The sequence below is a fragment of the Amblyomma americanum genome, chromosome 1 (genome assembly GCF_052857255.1).
Source record: "Amblyomma americanum isolate KBUSLIRL-KWMA chromosome 1, ASM5285725v1, whole genome shotgun sequence".
NCBI lineage: Eukaryota > Metazoa > Arthropoda > Arachnida > Ixodida > Ixodidae > Amblyomma > Amblyomma americanum.
The window spans coordinates 416,644,428-416,660,377 of NC_135497.1; the positions used below are offsets into that span (position 1 = coordinate 416,644,428).

At 45.2% G+C, this 15,950-nt stretch overlaps 1 protein-coding gene across 1 annotated transcript in view; it reads right to left on the reverse strand.

Annotated features, from left to right (window-relative positions):
- The window catches only part of LOC144124516 (uncharacterized), a 29,871-nt gene extending 14,288 nt beyond the window's left edge, over positions 1-15,583 (reverse strand). The window contains exon 1 of the mRNA XM_077657240.1: positions 15,430-15,583. Coding sequence (XP_077513366.1) covers positions 15,430-15,583 — 154 coding nt within the window. The remainder of the gene's footprint in view (positions 1-15,429) is intronic.
- Between the last annotated feature and the right edge of the window lie 367 nt (positions 15,584-15,950).

Genomic DNA, 15,950 nt, shown 5'->3' on the forward strand with positions numbered 1-15,950 from the left:
GCCAGGGTCTTTAAGAAAGAGATTTGTGCAGGAGGAGAAGCTGCCATTCAGTTTACGAACTTGTTCCCGCAATTTTTTGGATGTGATGGAACTGTTTACGGACTATATGTAGTCTTCTCAGGAAACCTTCTCAGCACCACAACGGACACCCGTGAATTAGCTCACGTCTTTTTAAAGTTTATAAGATTCTCGTGCGTCGGGTACCTGCGAAAGATACCACAGTCTTTATTTTGTTTCTTTTTTTTCTCTGCAATTTTGGTAATACCAAACCTTGCGCGTCCCTTATAGCCCGAGTCGCTTTGGAACGTTAAACCCCCATAAACCAAACCAAACCTTGTGGTTTTTTCGTACCACTCCCGAAGACCGAAGAATGTCTAGGCGTGCAGCAGTTATAATGCCGATTGCGAACATTAGTTCAAATTATCGACCCCAAGGTCGTCGGAAAAATCTCCTCCAGAGTGTAATTTTCTCGAAATAGCGCTTAATCAGCAATGTGCAGCTTCGAACGACGCGGTTTATTTGGGATGATCGATGCTGAAGATGACAACCTGATTACTACAGGCAGGTGATCGCTGTTGTAGGGTTTGACAAGAACATCCCATTTGAAATCCATAAACAGAGACGGCGAACTAAGAGATAACTCATTACAGCTCATTTTTCTCGAGGTTGGAGAACAGTATGTGTTTTTGCCTGTATTCAGGAGGCAGACATTATTGTTTAGAATAAAATATAAAATATGCCCCCTAGTATCAGTTTGCGCACTTCTCCAAAAGCATGAGTGAGCATTAAAATCCCTAACTACCAGTTATGGCTCCGGTAGCTGTTGGAAAAATGTTTCTAAGTGATGAAGCGTAACTGTTAGCTCTGTTTTAAAACTGTTTAAAAATGAAGGACGGTGGCTGCAACAGCTTCATATTTCATTTTAAACTTCACTTCACGGTTTCAACACCATTCTCTCCAAAAATAGCGACATCTCCAGAGATCCTACTTGAGTGCTCACTGTCACAGCGGAAGGCTTCATATTTCTTTAAAATGTTCATGTGCTTGTGACCTAAGTAGGTTTTCTGTAGGCATAAGCCTGCCGGGGAAAGAGTGGTTAAAAGGTCTTTTACGTCACTGTAGTTATCTGAAAGTCCACGGGAGTTCCTGTGCATAAGAAACGCCATGTTGCCTGATTTTAGCGAGCGTAGTTAGAAGCCTAGGCTTCTGGATTGGAGGGTACGGTTATTGAAGTTTTCTCTTTTCTTTTTCGCTCAAGAGAGAACTGTGCCACGGCAGCAGCGGAGTCGAGTTTTGCGTTGTGTCCATTGCCCCACTAGAGGCTCTGGAGGCCCGCGGAGACACTGCGAGTGTACGGTTTACAGGCCTCTCCCGACTGGGAGAAGCCTTGCGGGCAGCCGACTGAGCCAGTGAGTCCTTTTTGAGCAGCATTTGGTGCGTCTGCCGGGCTCTGGGGTGTCCCAGCCTCATGCTTTGCCCGGGTAGTGGCCGGAGCCCGGTGTGGTGCGCAGCCCCTATACGCAGCCCCCAGAAACGTACTCTTTTGAGACGCATTTCGCACATGTTTTTCGACCACGGCAATTCTGCGAGCCATGACCGTATCGCTAGCAGTGGAAATACCATGACGGGTTCGGGATATAGCATCGGACATTTATCTTCAGGTAACCAACTTCTATTGACTCGAAAAATGTGCTTGAGCTCAACGTGAGTACAAGTTGTTTTGTTGCTATTTCATTGTTTTTCTTCCTGATTTTGATATGCTGGACATTAATTACATTTTGGTCTTGAGACCCTTCAGCATTTCTGCTTCTGTGAGTTCGAGAAGAAAATAGGTTTCAGAGTTCACACCCCGAACGGTGCTTAAAGACCTGCGTGCAGTGATTGAGATAGGGGTATTCTCAATGGACACTAGGCTGCGAAGTTTGGAGTACTAGACAATATCTTTGAGCTCTACTAACAAATGACCACTCGGCATTTTTGATAGTTCCCAGTCTCGACCCAAAGTATCAGTAAGACATTTGGAGACTACGAAAGGGGACATAGTACCTGCAGTTTTTTCTGTTTCTTTGGTCCGCTCTTTTTCAGAGCGCGGTCATTTTGTGCGAGAGGTGGGGCCATATAATATATAAATCATTTCAGCCGCCCATCACGGAGCTCAACGAGGAGACGGGACCAGAACTCGCAAGCAAGTCCTGCCCACGTAAGCTGTGCAACCCACTATAAAACAATATGTCGAAACGCAGGGTAGTTCGGCCTAGCCGCCTGGAAAAAGAAGAACAAAAACGAAGAATGGAGGAGGAGACAGTAAAGTTCTGAGATAGCCGGTAGGAAAGCGAAAGATGAATTGGAGGGCAGGAAGAGGGCGACTGTCGATCTTCCCCGGTCGGGTGAGGCCGGAGGCGCCGTCTACGGGAAGCTGGGGCCAAAGTGGTTTGTTGCCTCAGCTAAGGGGCCTTAAAAGTCTAAACGCTCGGAATCGGGTCAACCACCAACGTTCCCTTTTCCTCAGACACGGCTGAGCCCCTGCGGATGCTCGGGAACCCGTGATGTCGCATTTCACCATCATCTGCTCGCTGCAGATGCCGCTGCGAGCATAATCTAGAGGACGAGCTCTATTCGACCAAAAAGGTTATATTTTCCAAAATTTTGAGAAAACTTTTTGTTGTAGGCATATTTGTAGACTTTATTCAGGTATCCAATTATCTCCAACCTAAAGTCTTCATAAAAAATTTGGTCACTTTGGCATCCTTGAACTTCCGCTCATTTTATTCAAAAGCTAACTCTCTCACAGGTATCACTTTCTTTCCGTTAACAATTTGGTATCTATCAAAAACAAACCATTTCAGGTGTTCTACAAGCTATTATTGCGAGTCCTTCGTTCTTCATTCTATATATGAATGGTGTAGTTAATATCTCCTCAGAAGTTTCATTTATTCTGTATGCTGACGATAAGAGTATATATTATGCTTCTTCTAATGCCAATGACGCTGTTGTAAAGGCAAACGATGACTTATGAGCATTAGATCGTGGACGCCAAGTAAGCACTTAACAGTAAACACTTAAAAAAAGGCATTTTTAGACCTCACAGCTAGCAGGCTACAGTATTTATTTACGCCATATTTTGATCATCTATCATTGAAATTATGCATGGTGAAATTATACAATTTTCTCCCGCAGTATAAAACGTACAAAATTAAGTCATGTTACGGAACTTACATATCTAGAAATACATTTTACAGAAGATCTCTCCTGGTCTGTGCACATCGATAATATATGTAATAAACCTATGCGTAAGTTTTGGTCATTGCGACGTGAACTCCACAACGCTACCCCGGAGGTAAAACTGATGGCTTAGAAAATGACTGTAGTCCCTTTCCTCTCTTGTGCTAGTCATATGTGAGAGCTGTACATTCAACAAAATATGATGAAAGGGGAGCGAGTGTAAAATAAGGGATTAATGTTTATTTTTATCTCATACGTCAGTAACCGAACAGTTAGCGCTGGGCTCACGACCATTCACCATAAAATGCAACTTAATAGACTTGTATTTTTTTTCATGTCTCGAGCGGTAATTATAAGGCATACTTGTAAACATATACCACATTACAGAATCCCGGCTCTACAAGGACAAAGAATTCAAAACACATCCGACCCCTAAAGTTTAGAGCTGAATCCTTCGCTAAACACTCATTTTTGGTCCGAACCATTAACTCGCAGAACAAACTGCAGAAACATTTTGAGGTTTCTGATACGAACTGTTTTGAAAAAGCACTTTGCAAATATGTATAATTACAATTTTCGCATACCTGCGAGTTATGATTTCTGAATGTCGGTTGCAGACAGCCTCGCTCAGTCTTTTATTTCATTTCCTTGCAACAAATTTTGGAATTTGTTTGAAATTATGAAATGCTTCAACTTATATTTAACCGCGGTACGTGAATCTGGTGTCCTTTTTCTGTTATTGGTAAGGTTTTGCTTTAACTTCCGAATACTATGTATCTTATTGCTTATGTATGTGCACTGCCATGTGCATAGCTGCAATGTTGCTTCGTATTCTGAAAAAAAAATCACAAATCTAAACTCCTGTCTTGTCATAGGCTTACAGTGTGACTAAGTAAATAAAAACAAATAGAAAACTCCTTGGCGTTCATTTTCCGAATCGATGGCAGTGGGACGAGCCTGTAGTTTTGTGTCGAATAAAACAGAGCCGTATGACAGGAATGTTAAATGAAAACCGGTAACTTGTCCTCGAAGAGTGAAATTAGTCAAATATAGGTCCATATTTCTATCCTGCCCCAACTACTTGTCTCTACTGTGGGACAGAACCACGGAAATCAATCTAAGCAAGCTTTTAATAACACAGAAAAAGTTCTACGAATCACTGCTAGCGTACCGAATCAACTGCTTACCTCTGAGTTTTTTAATCAGTCTAGTATATCCAGATTCAGAGATTTGTTAAGCGTAGGTCATCACGGGAGTACTATTAGTAAAAAGCGCAGCAACAATATCCTTGCCGAAATTGCCAGATTACGCATAGCCGATTCAGTCTACACCATCAAGTCAACACAAACCTGGAAAATTCCAACCTGCCACACTAATACCGGTCGACAAATTCTTCGTGACATGTTACCCGTTTCGTTAAATGACTAATAAATCACTGTATGGGCATTACTAAATTCAAGCCTTTTGACTTCTTTTTCAGGTGTATCTGTTGACTGTGAATTTCATAAGCGGCGTGTCATACGTGGTATTGATGCAATGTGATGTAGTGAGTTTCAAGTTCAATGTGTTTATCTCATGTTACCTTTATGATGTTTGTTGTGCTTTATTTTCTTTCAAACATGCTGGACTTGCAGTTATATTCGGTACTTTGTTTTCATATGCGGTAGTTCGCTGCTGCCGGTGTATGCCAAATGGGGCCACGGACATCTCCAGCCATGTTTAACGGCTTTTCCCTTGACACCCTTTTCACTGCATAGTGAGAAAAATCAAGCTTAATAAATGAATGAAGCTTTCGTCAACCTAAGTTTTTTGCTTCGCTTTGGGAGGCGCAGCAAGGCGCTGTTGCCTGAACAGTTTTCAAGCACCCTCATGCTTGAGCACAGTTAGCCGGTGGTGTGAGTGTGCTCGACACAGCAGATGAGAGCTAATGAATGTATCTGAGGTACGGCTAAACAGAATCATAGGTTCGTAGACGCAGGTGGCGCTGGCTCCACATTGTCATGAAATGGCTATAGTAATGATGGAGTAATCACATTTGGTTATGAATGTGGTGAGAGAAAGAAAGCTTCATTAGAATCGCTTTTTACATTCACGTGGCATTCAGCAGAAGATGGCGGCCGGACATGGAGAGGAACCGCCAAAGATCCCACGAGGCTCTTGTGGGGTGCTGTATGGGCGGTTTGGCGGTGCTCGCACATTCTCAGACCACGTGGTTGAGGGTCAAGGAGCCTGCGCAAAAGCTACAAGTTGGAGGTGTACTTGTGAAGTGACTTGCAAGACGGTTTTAGGGCGCGAGAAGAAGGTGTCTGACAACTTTTTTCCTCCATGTGTGTACGATGACATGGGGGTGCATGCGGCTTTCCTCCAGGAAAGCGCGCAATGGCTATGCGTAGGAGTATGTGGTGAAGCACTTGCTGAAATCTTGTAATGCAGGACGACTAAGGACAAATGGTAGGCTCGATTTTTTAGGCGATCATTATTTCCTGAGGGCATAAAGAAGGTATAATTATGATTGAAAGAAAAGGGTGGTCTAATAAAGGTAAAAAGGTTGGCCGATACGTGGCGATAAACAATTAATAAAACACTCACAGCAGTAAGATTAAAGCAAGCTGAGTAAGTTGAGTCGTTGTAGGTTATTGACGGTGTTAACCTTACGGGGCTCAGCCGCCAATTCCTCCGCCACAGCAGCACTTAAATTTCGATTGCGAGAGTTTTGGCACAGATCTGTAACCTAGCACAGCGACACCGCCAGGTACACAGATTGATAGATAAAGAAAGGGGGGAAAGGCAGGGATGTTAACCAAAATGGTTTCCGGTTGGCTACCCTGCACTGGGGAAGGGAATGAGGGGATTGAAAAGGCCACGCACAAACACCCACAATAGCTATCAACTGCTGTCATCATTTTCGTTCCAGATCAGTGGCTTGAAGGAATTTTAGAATGAGGCGGGAAGCCTCCTTCCTATATGCCCGGATTCCGCGCGAGAAAACAATGCCTTGTACTGATCCGTGTGGCATTCATGCCCTTTTGAGGGAAGCGAGTAGGACGCACCTCTCCCCGTTGTAACCTGAGCAGCACAAAGAATAGTTATCTTGATCACCACGCACACCACATGATGTTCACAGCGATGAGTTTGCCAGACCGGTCTTATGCATGCACGCACTGGTGCAAGTAGAGCCTGCGTGAATGCGGTGCAGCGGAGTGGCTTGAGGTCTCTTTAGTCCCTTGGTTACACGCGGTCGAATGGGTGGGTACTACACGAATTTGAAGTGGCTGAGCCTAGTTTGCTTGAAGAATCTGCTTTAATCTTGACCTTTCTTGCGAGGTCCGCCAGCAGCGCTTCATGGGCGAGGCTGGCCGCATCCTCCTTGTCCAAGACACGTATGTGCGAAGGTGCCCACTCTAAACGTAAAGGCAAGCCTCCGTTATGCTGTTGCAGCACCAACTGCAGCAAAGTAAGGGTCAGCCTTGCAGAGGAGAACCAACTATTTAACACTTGAACAGCAGATTTCGAATCCGTCAGGATGACAACAGGTTGAGCCGGAAAAGACCTTAGCTCCGTAAGCCCGCCTCAATGGCAGCGCTTTCAGCCGTAGTTGTGGAAACGACCCGAATAAGGGGGCGAGACCAGGCAGAATTTCTAGATGGGATATGGAACGCTGTTGCGCTAGCTCTGCTGAACTTGCCTACCAAACCATCGATGAAAACTTGAGGTGATGGTCAAGTACGAACTAACGCGCCAAAGGAGTATTCCGCTTAGCGCGAACGCGAGGAATGGTCAAAATACAGTCCAGACTCAAATGACCAGGCCGAGTTTACTGCTGCCTCCGTCTCCGGAAGTTAAGATCTAGGGCACTTGTAGTGTTAAGTGCGAAGTAAGCTCCCGGAATCAGACCTCTTCCGAAGAAGCTCTAGAAACGCTCGCCCGGCCGCCGTCTCCCATGGCATCATAACCTTTGTGAAGCCAAACATCTTAGAGGTCAGAAGGGTATATGCTTGGGCTTGTTGGTCTTTCTGTGTCCTCGTTTCTTTGCGCTACGTTTTTCACCTTGATCTTAGAGGTTTCGAGAATTAGTCATGAAGAACTTGATTATAAAAAAACAAAGTCATGTCACGCTACCCAGTTCGTCTCTGAAAAAAGCTTAGAAATGTTCCGCGATGATATTAGCAACGCAGATTTCTCTGAGCTGTATTCTATGGAAGACTGCAACGTCGCCTATGAATTGTTTATTGATACTGTGAAAAAAGTGTACGCAAAGCATTTTCCATATGTAACCAAAAGGCAATCGACACGTATAAGAAAACCATGGATTACACGTGATTTATTAAAGCGAATAAAGGAAAAACACAAAATATACAATAACTTTATCAAATGTAGAGATCCTGCAGTGTTTTCAACATTTAAAGCCTATCGAAATAAGCTAAACAAAGATATTAGGCTTGCTAGAGATCGATATTTCTGTGAATATTTTGAAGGATGTAGTAATAATTCAGACCTGCTATGGAAAAAACTTAATTCGCTGTTGAAGCCCTCGAGAAAGGAAGGCGCTATTGAAACCATAACATGTGGCGATAATGTCCTCACGGGTGCCGCTATGTGGAACGCTTTTAACAGCTTTTTCACAGATGTCACAAGCATGCCTTGTGACAATACTGACTACCCCTACATTAATGATCGCTTAGAAAATAGCTTGTTCCTTCATTCTGTTTCTGAGGCTGAGGTTGTGTCGGCATTTTTGGAACTTTCTAATAGTTCGGCCTGTGATGCGGACGATATCCAGGTCAAGCCAATTAAGTTTGTTATAGACATATTATCATCGCCACTAAGTTATTTATTCAACTTATGTTTTTAAAGGGCATATTTCCAAATAAAATGCAGGTGGCTAAAGTAGTAGTTATTTACAAGAAAGGTGACAAGAACTCCCTTGGAAATTACAGACCTATTTCTTTGCTCCCTGTCTTTTCTAAAGGCTTGGAAAAGCTTATCTTCTCTCGACTGCAAAAATTCATAGAAAAAAATGATATTATAACAGGATGGCAGTTTGGATTTCGGAAGAATAAATCCACTGAGCTTGCGCTTCTTCACGAGAAAGAATATATCCTAAACAGTTTTGAAAAGAAACATATCGTGCTAGCTACCTTCGTAGATTTCAAAAAAGCATTTGATTATCTAAATCACGAACTGCTGATTAGAAAGCTTGAAATGTATGGAATTAGAGGTCTTCCTCTGCAACTTTTAAACTCTTCTCTTTCTAATCGTGCACAATATACAACCATTAATGGTATTGAGTCTTCTTTAAAGAATATAAAATGTGGAGTGCCGCAGGGTAGCATATTGGGGCCTTTGCTCTTCAACTTATTTATTAACGACATAGTAAACATCACCGACCAAGCATCGTTTTTTATTTATGCAGACGACACAAGTATTTTCCTCTCAACGAATGACTGCGATTCCCTGATAGACAAAGGAAACAATATTTTATGCCAACTAAACACCTGGACAGAACTAAATGGGTTAAAAATAAATGTGAATAAAAGCAAGGCTGTTATCTTCCGACCAAGGAATAAACTTCTGCATACAAATAAAAAGCTACTACTTAATTCAGAGGAGATTGAGATAGTAGAAAAATTTAAAACACTTGGAGTCGTCTTTCACGAAACAATGTCATGGGACCATCATGTAGATACTATCTTGCCTAAACTCGCTCGAGTCGTAGGACACCTATATCGCCTGAAAACAATGCTTCCTTCGAGGATTAAGGAGCTCATATACAAATCGTTGTTTTTGTCCCATTTAAATTATTGTCACCTTGTCTGGGGCATGACCACTCTGAATAATCTAGACAAAATTTATCTACTTCAAAAGAAAGCGATAAGGTGCATATTCCAGCTTAGTTTCAACCAGCATACAAACCAGTACTTTGAAGATGCATGTATTATGAAAATTTTTGACATCTATAGTTTTCAACTGCTTTCGAGATATAAGAAGGAGCTACTTCGTCATACTGATTATTTGGGGAGACTGGCCTCCCTAACGCCGAGCGAGAAGCTGTATAACACTAGAGAACACTCCCCGTGGCAGACTAAAACTCCAAGAACAAACTACGGATTACAAATGATTGCCTTCCAGTTGCCTAAACACCTAAACACGTTACATCATAAAAATATTGACATAATTAGTACGCCGATCCGTGACCTTTGTAAACATTTCCTGTGTTTCAAAAATTAGTCTGCTTTTATAATCTTTTCATTTTTCCTTTTTATTCAGTGTTTGCATCAAAAGTTTGTAGTACTAATTTTGTTATTGTGATACTGTTGCACAATATGTATTCTTTGTTCCGCTGATGCCTTTGTATATGTAGGGGCCGAGGGCTCGTCAAGCCTTGCTGGCTTTTTTCCTCGGCCCTTTTCATCGTTGTGATGAATAAATCTCTATTTTTATTATTATATTCGCGCCGCTTGCAATACTCCAAGGGCTCTCCTGTCAGTGCAAATCTTCTAGCTAATTATATTGTGATACAGATGGGAAAATTAAAATTCGTTCGTACATTACGTGGCTCACCATCAGGACTTCGTATGGAGTCTGACAATCGAGGAAGGATGATTGCGACATTGCTGGCCTGCGATTCTACAGATCACATTGAGGCGCGGTAGCCAAGAGGAGACAATAGACTTCACTGCTCCTTGCCACTGTAGACGGCAGTCAAGACTAAAACCAGGAAAGATCATGTGACTAACGTGGCGAAGGCGAGAGCTGCCGAGGTCTTTCTGTAGCCGATCATAGCGTCTGCCTAAATATAGAAACAAAGCCTGACTTTGCCGTTAACGCAGTATATAGATATATTTCGCATAGCACGTAACTGCGTACCTAGGCCGCTTCGTTTGGGTGGGATGTGGCTCTTTCCTCTGCTACCCTCTCCGGGCATCACTTCTCAGAGCCAAAGGTGGGGGAGGAGGATGTGGGAAGGGGTGGAGAAGGCAGCGAACGAATCCACGGCGCGCGAACGTTCAGCAGGTCTGGATGCCGTCACAGGGCTGGACCGGTAGGTAATCCATGAAAGGGAGGGGCGGGCGGACGTACGCAGGCTGGGTTGATCTGGTAGGAGTAGGGAATCGCCATCCCGCGTATCGCGAGACGCCACTGCGCATGCGCAGATCTCCCTGATGTCACCGGATAGCGCCACATTCCCATCTTCCGGCCGGAAGCCTGCCGCGTCGAGACAAGTCAGCACCTGCGCAAGGTGGGGCACGGCACACGGTAAGCTGTAGCGGTAGCGGTTGGCGCTATGCTAGCAGTATCTAATCTCACACCTTGACGGTAATCTTGTAACGATACCTGAAGAGCTATCAAGGCTATTCGTTATTATTGGTAGCCGATAAACCAGATACAAATGTCTTCTGCATATACCGACATGCGTAGCTGCCGGTGATTTTTCTTCAAGACCGCGGGAAGACAAGTCGTTGCAACATTAAAGACCTTGGGTGAAAGAACTCTTCCCTGAGGCACATCTCGTTATACAGCCTTTCCAGCACAAAGTGTACTCGCACTCGTATCGAACGATCACAAATGAAGAAGTGAATAAATCGTAAAGATGGGCCTGCACACCCATGCTTCGCAAACTATTTAGTATAGAGCTTTGAAGGACGCTATTATAAGCTCTAGTGACGTCTAGAAGAACGGCTACTATCGAAAGGCGAAAAGCTCTCTGAGGCTCAGTGTGGCTTATCTGGTCCAAGACGCTTGCGCACTCAAACCTGGACCAAATCTGGTCATGTATGATGGACGGATAGAAGTTCATTGTTTTTTTGTAGCCCGCACATCAAGCGAGCGCTTGCCAGCTTATCGCTTTGCTTTGCCACACAAGAGGGGAGCGACACAGGATGATAGGAAGCCACGTTCGTCATCCCTTTGACAGTCTTTATCATGAAGTAAACGCAAGCTACCTTCCATGACGGTGGAAAGTACCCGATGTCCCAAATAAAATTTAAAGCAGCTCATGAGCGCCTTGCTGTGGTCGCGAAAGAGGTTTCGCAGGAGTTGGCTGATGATCCCTCCCGGATGAGTTGCACACGTACGTCGCAGGCCGCTCAGGGGCGCCTGCCATTCCAGAAGCGTGAAAGGGGCGCTCATGACATATGTGGACCGAGTAGGAGGACAGGGCTCAGTTCCAGAATTTGTACAGAAAAAGGAACCCGCAAATTGCTCAGCCAACCATGGAAGAGGCTTCTGTTCGCACGACGGCAGATTGTCAGAAGGCTTCGAAGGAGGAGATTCGCCAGCAATGCTACCAGTGACTCGCCATAGTCCTGTCATTGACGAAAATACAGTCAAGCTTGCACAAAAGGAAGCCCACTGGGACCTGCAGAGTTTTTTTGGGCACCATCGAATGGCAGAATTCAGCTGACTGAATGTCGTCTTGAGGTCTCTGTCGTCCTTCTTTCTCCCTTGTAACCGCTACGCATTGAGCAAAGATTCCCGAGTATTGAATCCGGGGCCGGAATATGGTCGAATAACTTGAGCGCAGAAGCTGCTAAAATTATCCTAGACAGTATTTTCAAGATAATATCACTACAAACGCATCCTATGAGCTCTCTGTACTTGTTCCAGTTGAAAACATTGGTTGTTATTAAACCACGAAGACAGAAATCGGCTGAAAAAACAAAAATAGATAATGGTCACTCTCCATGCAGTCAGGTCCCGTTTACCACTTCACCCGGCCGTCACTTCATTGCAGTGTCAGGTATATAGCTTTGGCTGAGGGTGGTGGCCGAAAAAATGTGGAGCTTCCGTCATTAGGAACACAAAGGTCCACATTTCATCAATGGTGTCTTCTAGCTGGCGGCGGGTATTCGTGCTCCTGTCATTCCAGTAAAAATGCTGGGCGTTGAGATCACCACAGATAATTCGCGGAGCTGCGAAGCGTTCACAAAGTTGCAGCAGAAGTCCATCTAACGTCAACTTCTTGCCGAGTTGAATCCTCACAGCCGCTATTTTTATGGCGTCCGCGCAAAGATCCGTGACGTTCAACGACAAATGGGGAATTTCGCGGCGCATGCATAGCGCGCCACTTCCGTCGCGAAAGACCCTGCTGCAGTTTTTTATGGGCAACATACCATGACAAAATCTGCAACTTAATTGCCAATACTAGTCTACGGGTTTCTTTCAAAAATGGCGAGTTCAGCCAATCGGGTAGCAATGCCAGCAGATTCTACTGCATTACGAACGGAAACTTTTGGTGCCATTTGAGTTCCGTTAGGTTCGACACAAGCCAGATTAGAGAAGAAAGTTGTCTGCGATATTCACTGTCTCAAAGGAAAACACCAGATGAAAGGAAGTTCTTCGAGGTGCCAGGAGCCATCGCTGAGAAATGTGGACGCATGGCTTCGAACAAAACGCTGAGGAGCTTGGACAGACCATCATTCGTTACCTCTTGATTTTGCGTAAAGCCATCCTTCGCAATCTCGCTGCAAGATGTAGGCTGAGGTACGCTCTAACAACTGTAGCTAGTTTGCACGGCACTAGTGAGGCGTGGGAGAGCCCTTTCTGCCGTCGAGTCTGGAAGCACTCCGGTTGCTCAGGAATATGAACGCTTTTTGCTGATGCCACTCGAACATCCGACTTACATACGGGAGACCGAGGCTGGGATCCGGTCGTTCAGGAGCATGGCCACTTTTTCTAGAACCGACTCGACCATCTGAATGACGCAGGAAACAGGTCTCCTTCTGGTGCAGATTTCCCTGTATGTTGGGTGTTGGGACCAGCAATGAACGTTTTTCAACGATGTCGGGCCCTGACACAGAAGGGGTGGCCGTCGAACCTCGCTGAAAGGTCACCGCCGCAGTTGGCAGAAAGGCCGCTTTGGAAGCCTTGAAGTCGTATGCGCCTCCATATTGTTTGCAACGTTGACCCCTGGTGCAAACTATAGCTACATTTTTAAACCTTTTTTATCAGAAACAATGGGGAGGCGTCTCGCTGAACTCAAGATAGATGCTTTGTTAACCCAAGATTGATTTTCTGAAGTCGCTCGGTGATCGGAGTGAATGTCAGCAAAACCAGTTTGTAGGTTTAGCAGCTCATTACGTTCCTGGCGACTTCAAATGAAGAACTAGTCGCCTCAAGGTCAAGAGCAGCTTGTGGTCTCAAGGAAGCTAGAACGTTGATCCCTGAATACCATCTTGGGACGCCCTTGATCACACGTGTGCATGTAGAAGGGGGCAGCCGGGCTTTCACTCTTATGTCACATATATCTGAGAGCACTGTGGAAGGATGTCGACCTGCTTTTCGGTAGAGATATCCAGGTGAAGAATCCCATGCGCAGTTAACCGTATGCGGATACGTACTGTTGCCAGTAGTTACTGAAAGGGCACGAACAGTGAAAGGGGTTTTGCTCGCTTAAAACAATCCCCGTGCCACCGCGGTGGCTCAGTGGTTATGGCGCGCGGCTGCTGCCCCGAAAGATGCAGGTTTGATCCCGGTCGTGGCGTTCGGATTTCTAGGGGGGGGGGGGGGGGCGAAATTATAGAGGCCCGCAGACTTTGCGATGTCAGTGCACGTTAAAGTACCTCAGGTGATATAAATTTCCGGAGCCCTTCACTACGGCGTCCCTCATAGCCTGAGTCGCTTTGGGACGTTAAACCTCAATAAACCCAAAACCGATGCCCTTCTCTGTTGCTGACACTATCACCGAAGTACCCACTGTTCGCTGCTGGCAATTACTCACCAGTTTCAAACCTCGTTGTCCACGTCAGCCTTATCAACCACTACCTCGTCAGTGTCGGCGGTCATTGAGTCATCGACGCTCAGCGATAGAGGCGCTCTAGTCTGGTGGTCGTTTTTAAGGCGTAAGCCTTTCTTGGCTCATGAGTGGTGTGGATAGAAGCCGCAATCCTTTCTTGGCTGATGAGTGGCGTAGACAGAAGTAGTAGACGGAAGTCGTAGATGGAAGTTGTAGACGGAGTCCGCAAAACTGTTCGCACGAGCTCTCAATAATAAGTTGTATGGTAATTTAAATATAATGTAAAAGTTTATAAAGCAACATATATGTTATCATATTAGTGATTGTAAATAAACAGTAAAATAGTGATGGTAGTGATAGTGCTAATGATAGCAGCCGATATTCAGAGATATTATAGTGATGGTACTGATAGTGATAACAGTAGCTACTGATAATGATAGTTCGTGCGAGAGATAGATATAGTGCCAGAGGGAGATAGCGATAGTGATGACAGTGATGATGATAGTGATCGCTGGTGACAGCGATGATGATGATAGTGATGATGACAGCGACGCACTGTTTCCATAAAAAAAGGCAGATGATGCTTAAGGCCTGGAGTAAAAGCGGCCAGACCGAAATCTTGACAACGCAACAGGATCCCGCAATAGCAAGTTCATAGCAGTTTCAACAAACCATGTAACAGTCAATAACAAGAGCCTAATAACTGAAAAACACTTTTCAAAGTAATAAGTGTACGTCGTAAAGAGGTGAGTTGTACTTCGTGTCTTTGAAAGAGTTCCTGTGGCCTGCTCCTTCTGCTAAATTGATTACTGCTGTACTCACTTACCTGCCAACTCGGCCTTTAAACAGAGAATGCTTTCATATTTTGATTTGTGTGTCGATGCGTACCTTACTTCGTCCAGTGTGCGTGGCATGTTCTCGAACTCCTATTCGCTTACGGTGCCTCTCTAAGTGGTGGTTACATCTATTGGAGAGGCGGGTCTTAAGCCGATATCGGCACGCATCGCGCAGATGAACGTTGGCATCGAAAGTGCGTCCTGATCAAAGACTACTTTCACGAGCATAGACGTGCCGAAGAGTAGGGCCAAAGGCAGGTTCCTGTTCCAAACGCTGGTCTCGTACTTCGTCGGTAGTGAACTGCCTCCTCCAGCAACACTTTGCTGTCTCACCTGGTGATGTAGACGTCAGCGATTCAACTACGAACGATGAAGACTCAATAGCGCCGTAACCTCACTCTCCGAAAGCTTAAGGGCAACTGGCGTTGGAGGCGGCGACTTTCCATTTAGAGTAATTTCTAGCCGCTTATACATGAATATGACAGTGGGGCATCGTATTTCCTAGCGTGTCTTGCGGAGGCGGCACGCCACTAGCCGTGTTTACATAAATGCGACAGTAGTGCATCGCATTTCCTAGCGTGTCTCGTGGAGCCGATACGCTACTGCTTACATGTAACGCATCAAGTCTGGGTGTACAGTGATCCCTCGTCCTTTGCACGTAGCGCAGGGGTCCAGCCGCTCCCATCTGAGTGTAGTGTGCTTTGTTGTCAGGCTGTAGGTTGCCGGCGCATATCTGCGTGTAGCGAACCGTGAGAAAGTCGCTGATGTAGTCGTATGTTCGTTTCCCCATGTTAAACTTGGACCAGAGAAGCAGCTAGGCAGTGTGGGCACTCCACAAGGCTCCGTGATATCCCCATTGCTTTTCAACATAGTCATGATTGGAGCCGCCGATACCCTGCCGATAGCGGGCGGTAGCGACGGCCATCTCGAAGATATACTCCAGGAAGCAGTGAATGTTATTGAAGACCAACTCGACGGGACGGGCCTCATCTGTTCCCCTTCGAAATCTGAACTTCTCATCATTCCACCTAAGGGTCGAAGGGAAACACAGTCAACGATTACCATCACAGTGTGCACGGCGGGAAGCAAAGTGATTCCCGAGGTCGACAAAATACGTGTCTTGGGTCTCCTGGTGGAGCGCAGCCGTGTCAACGGGA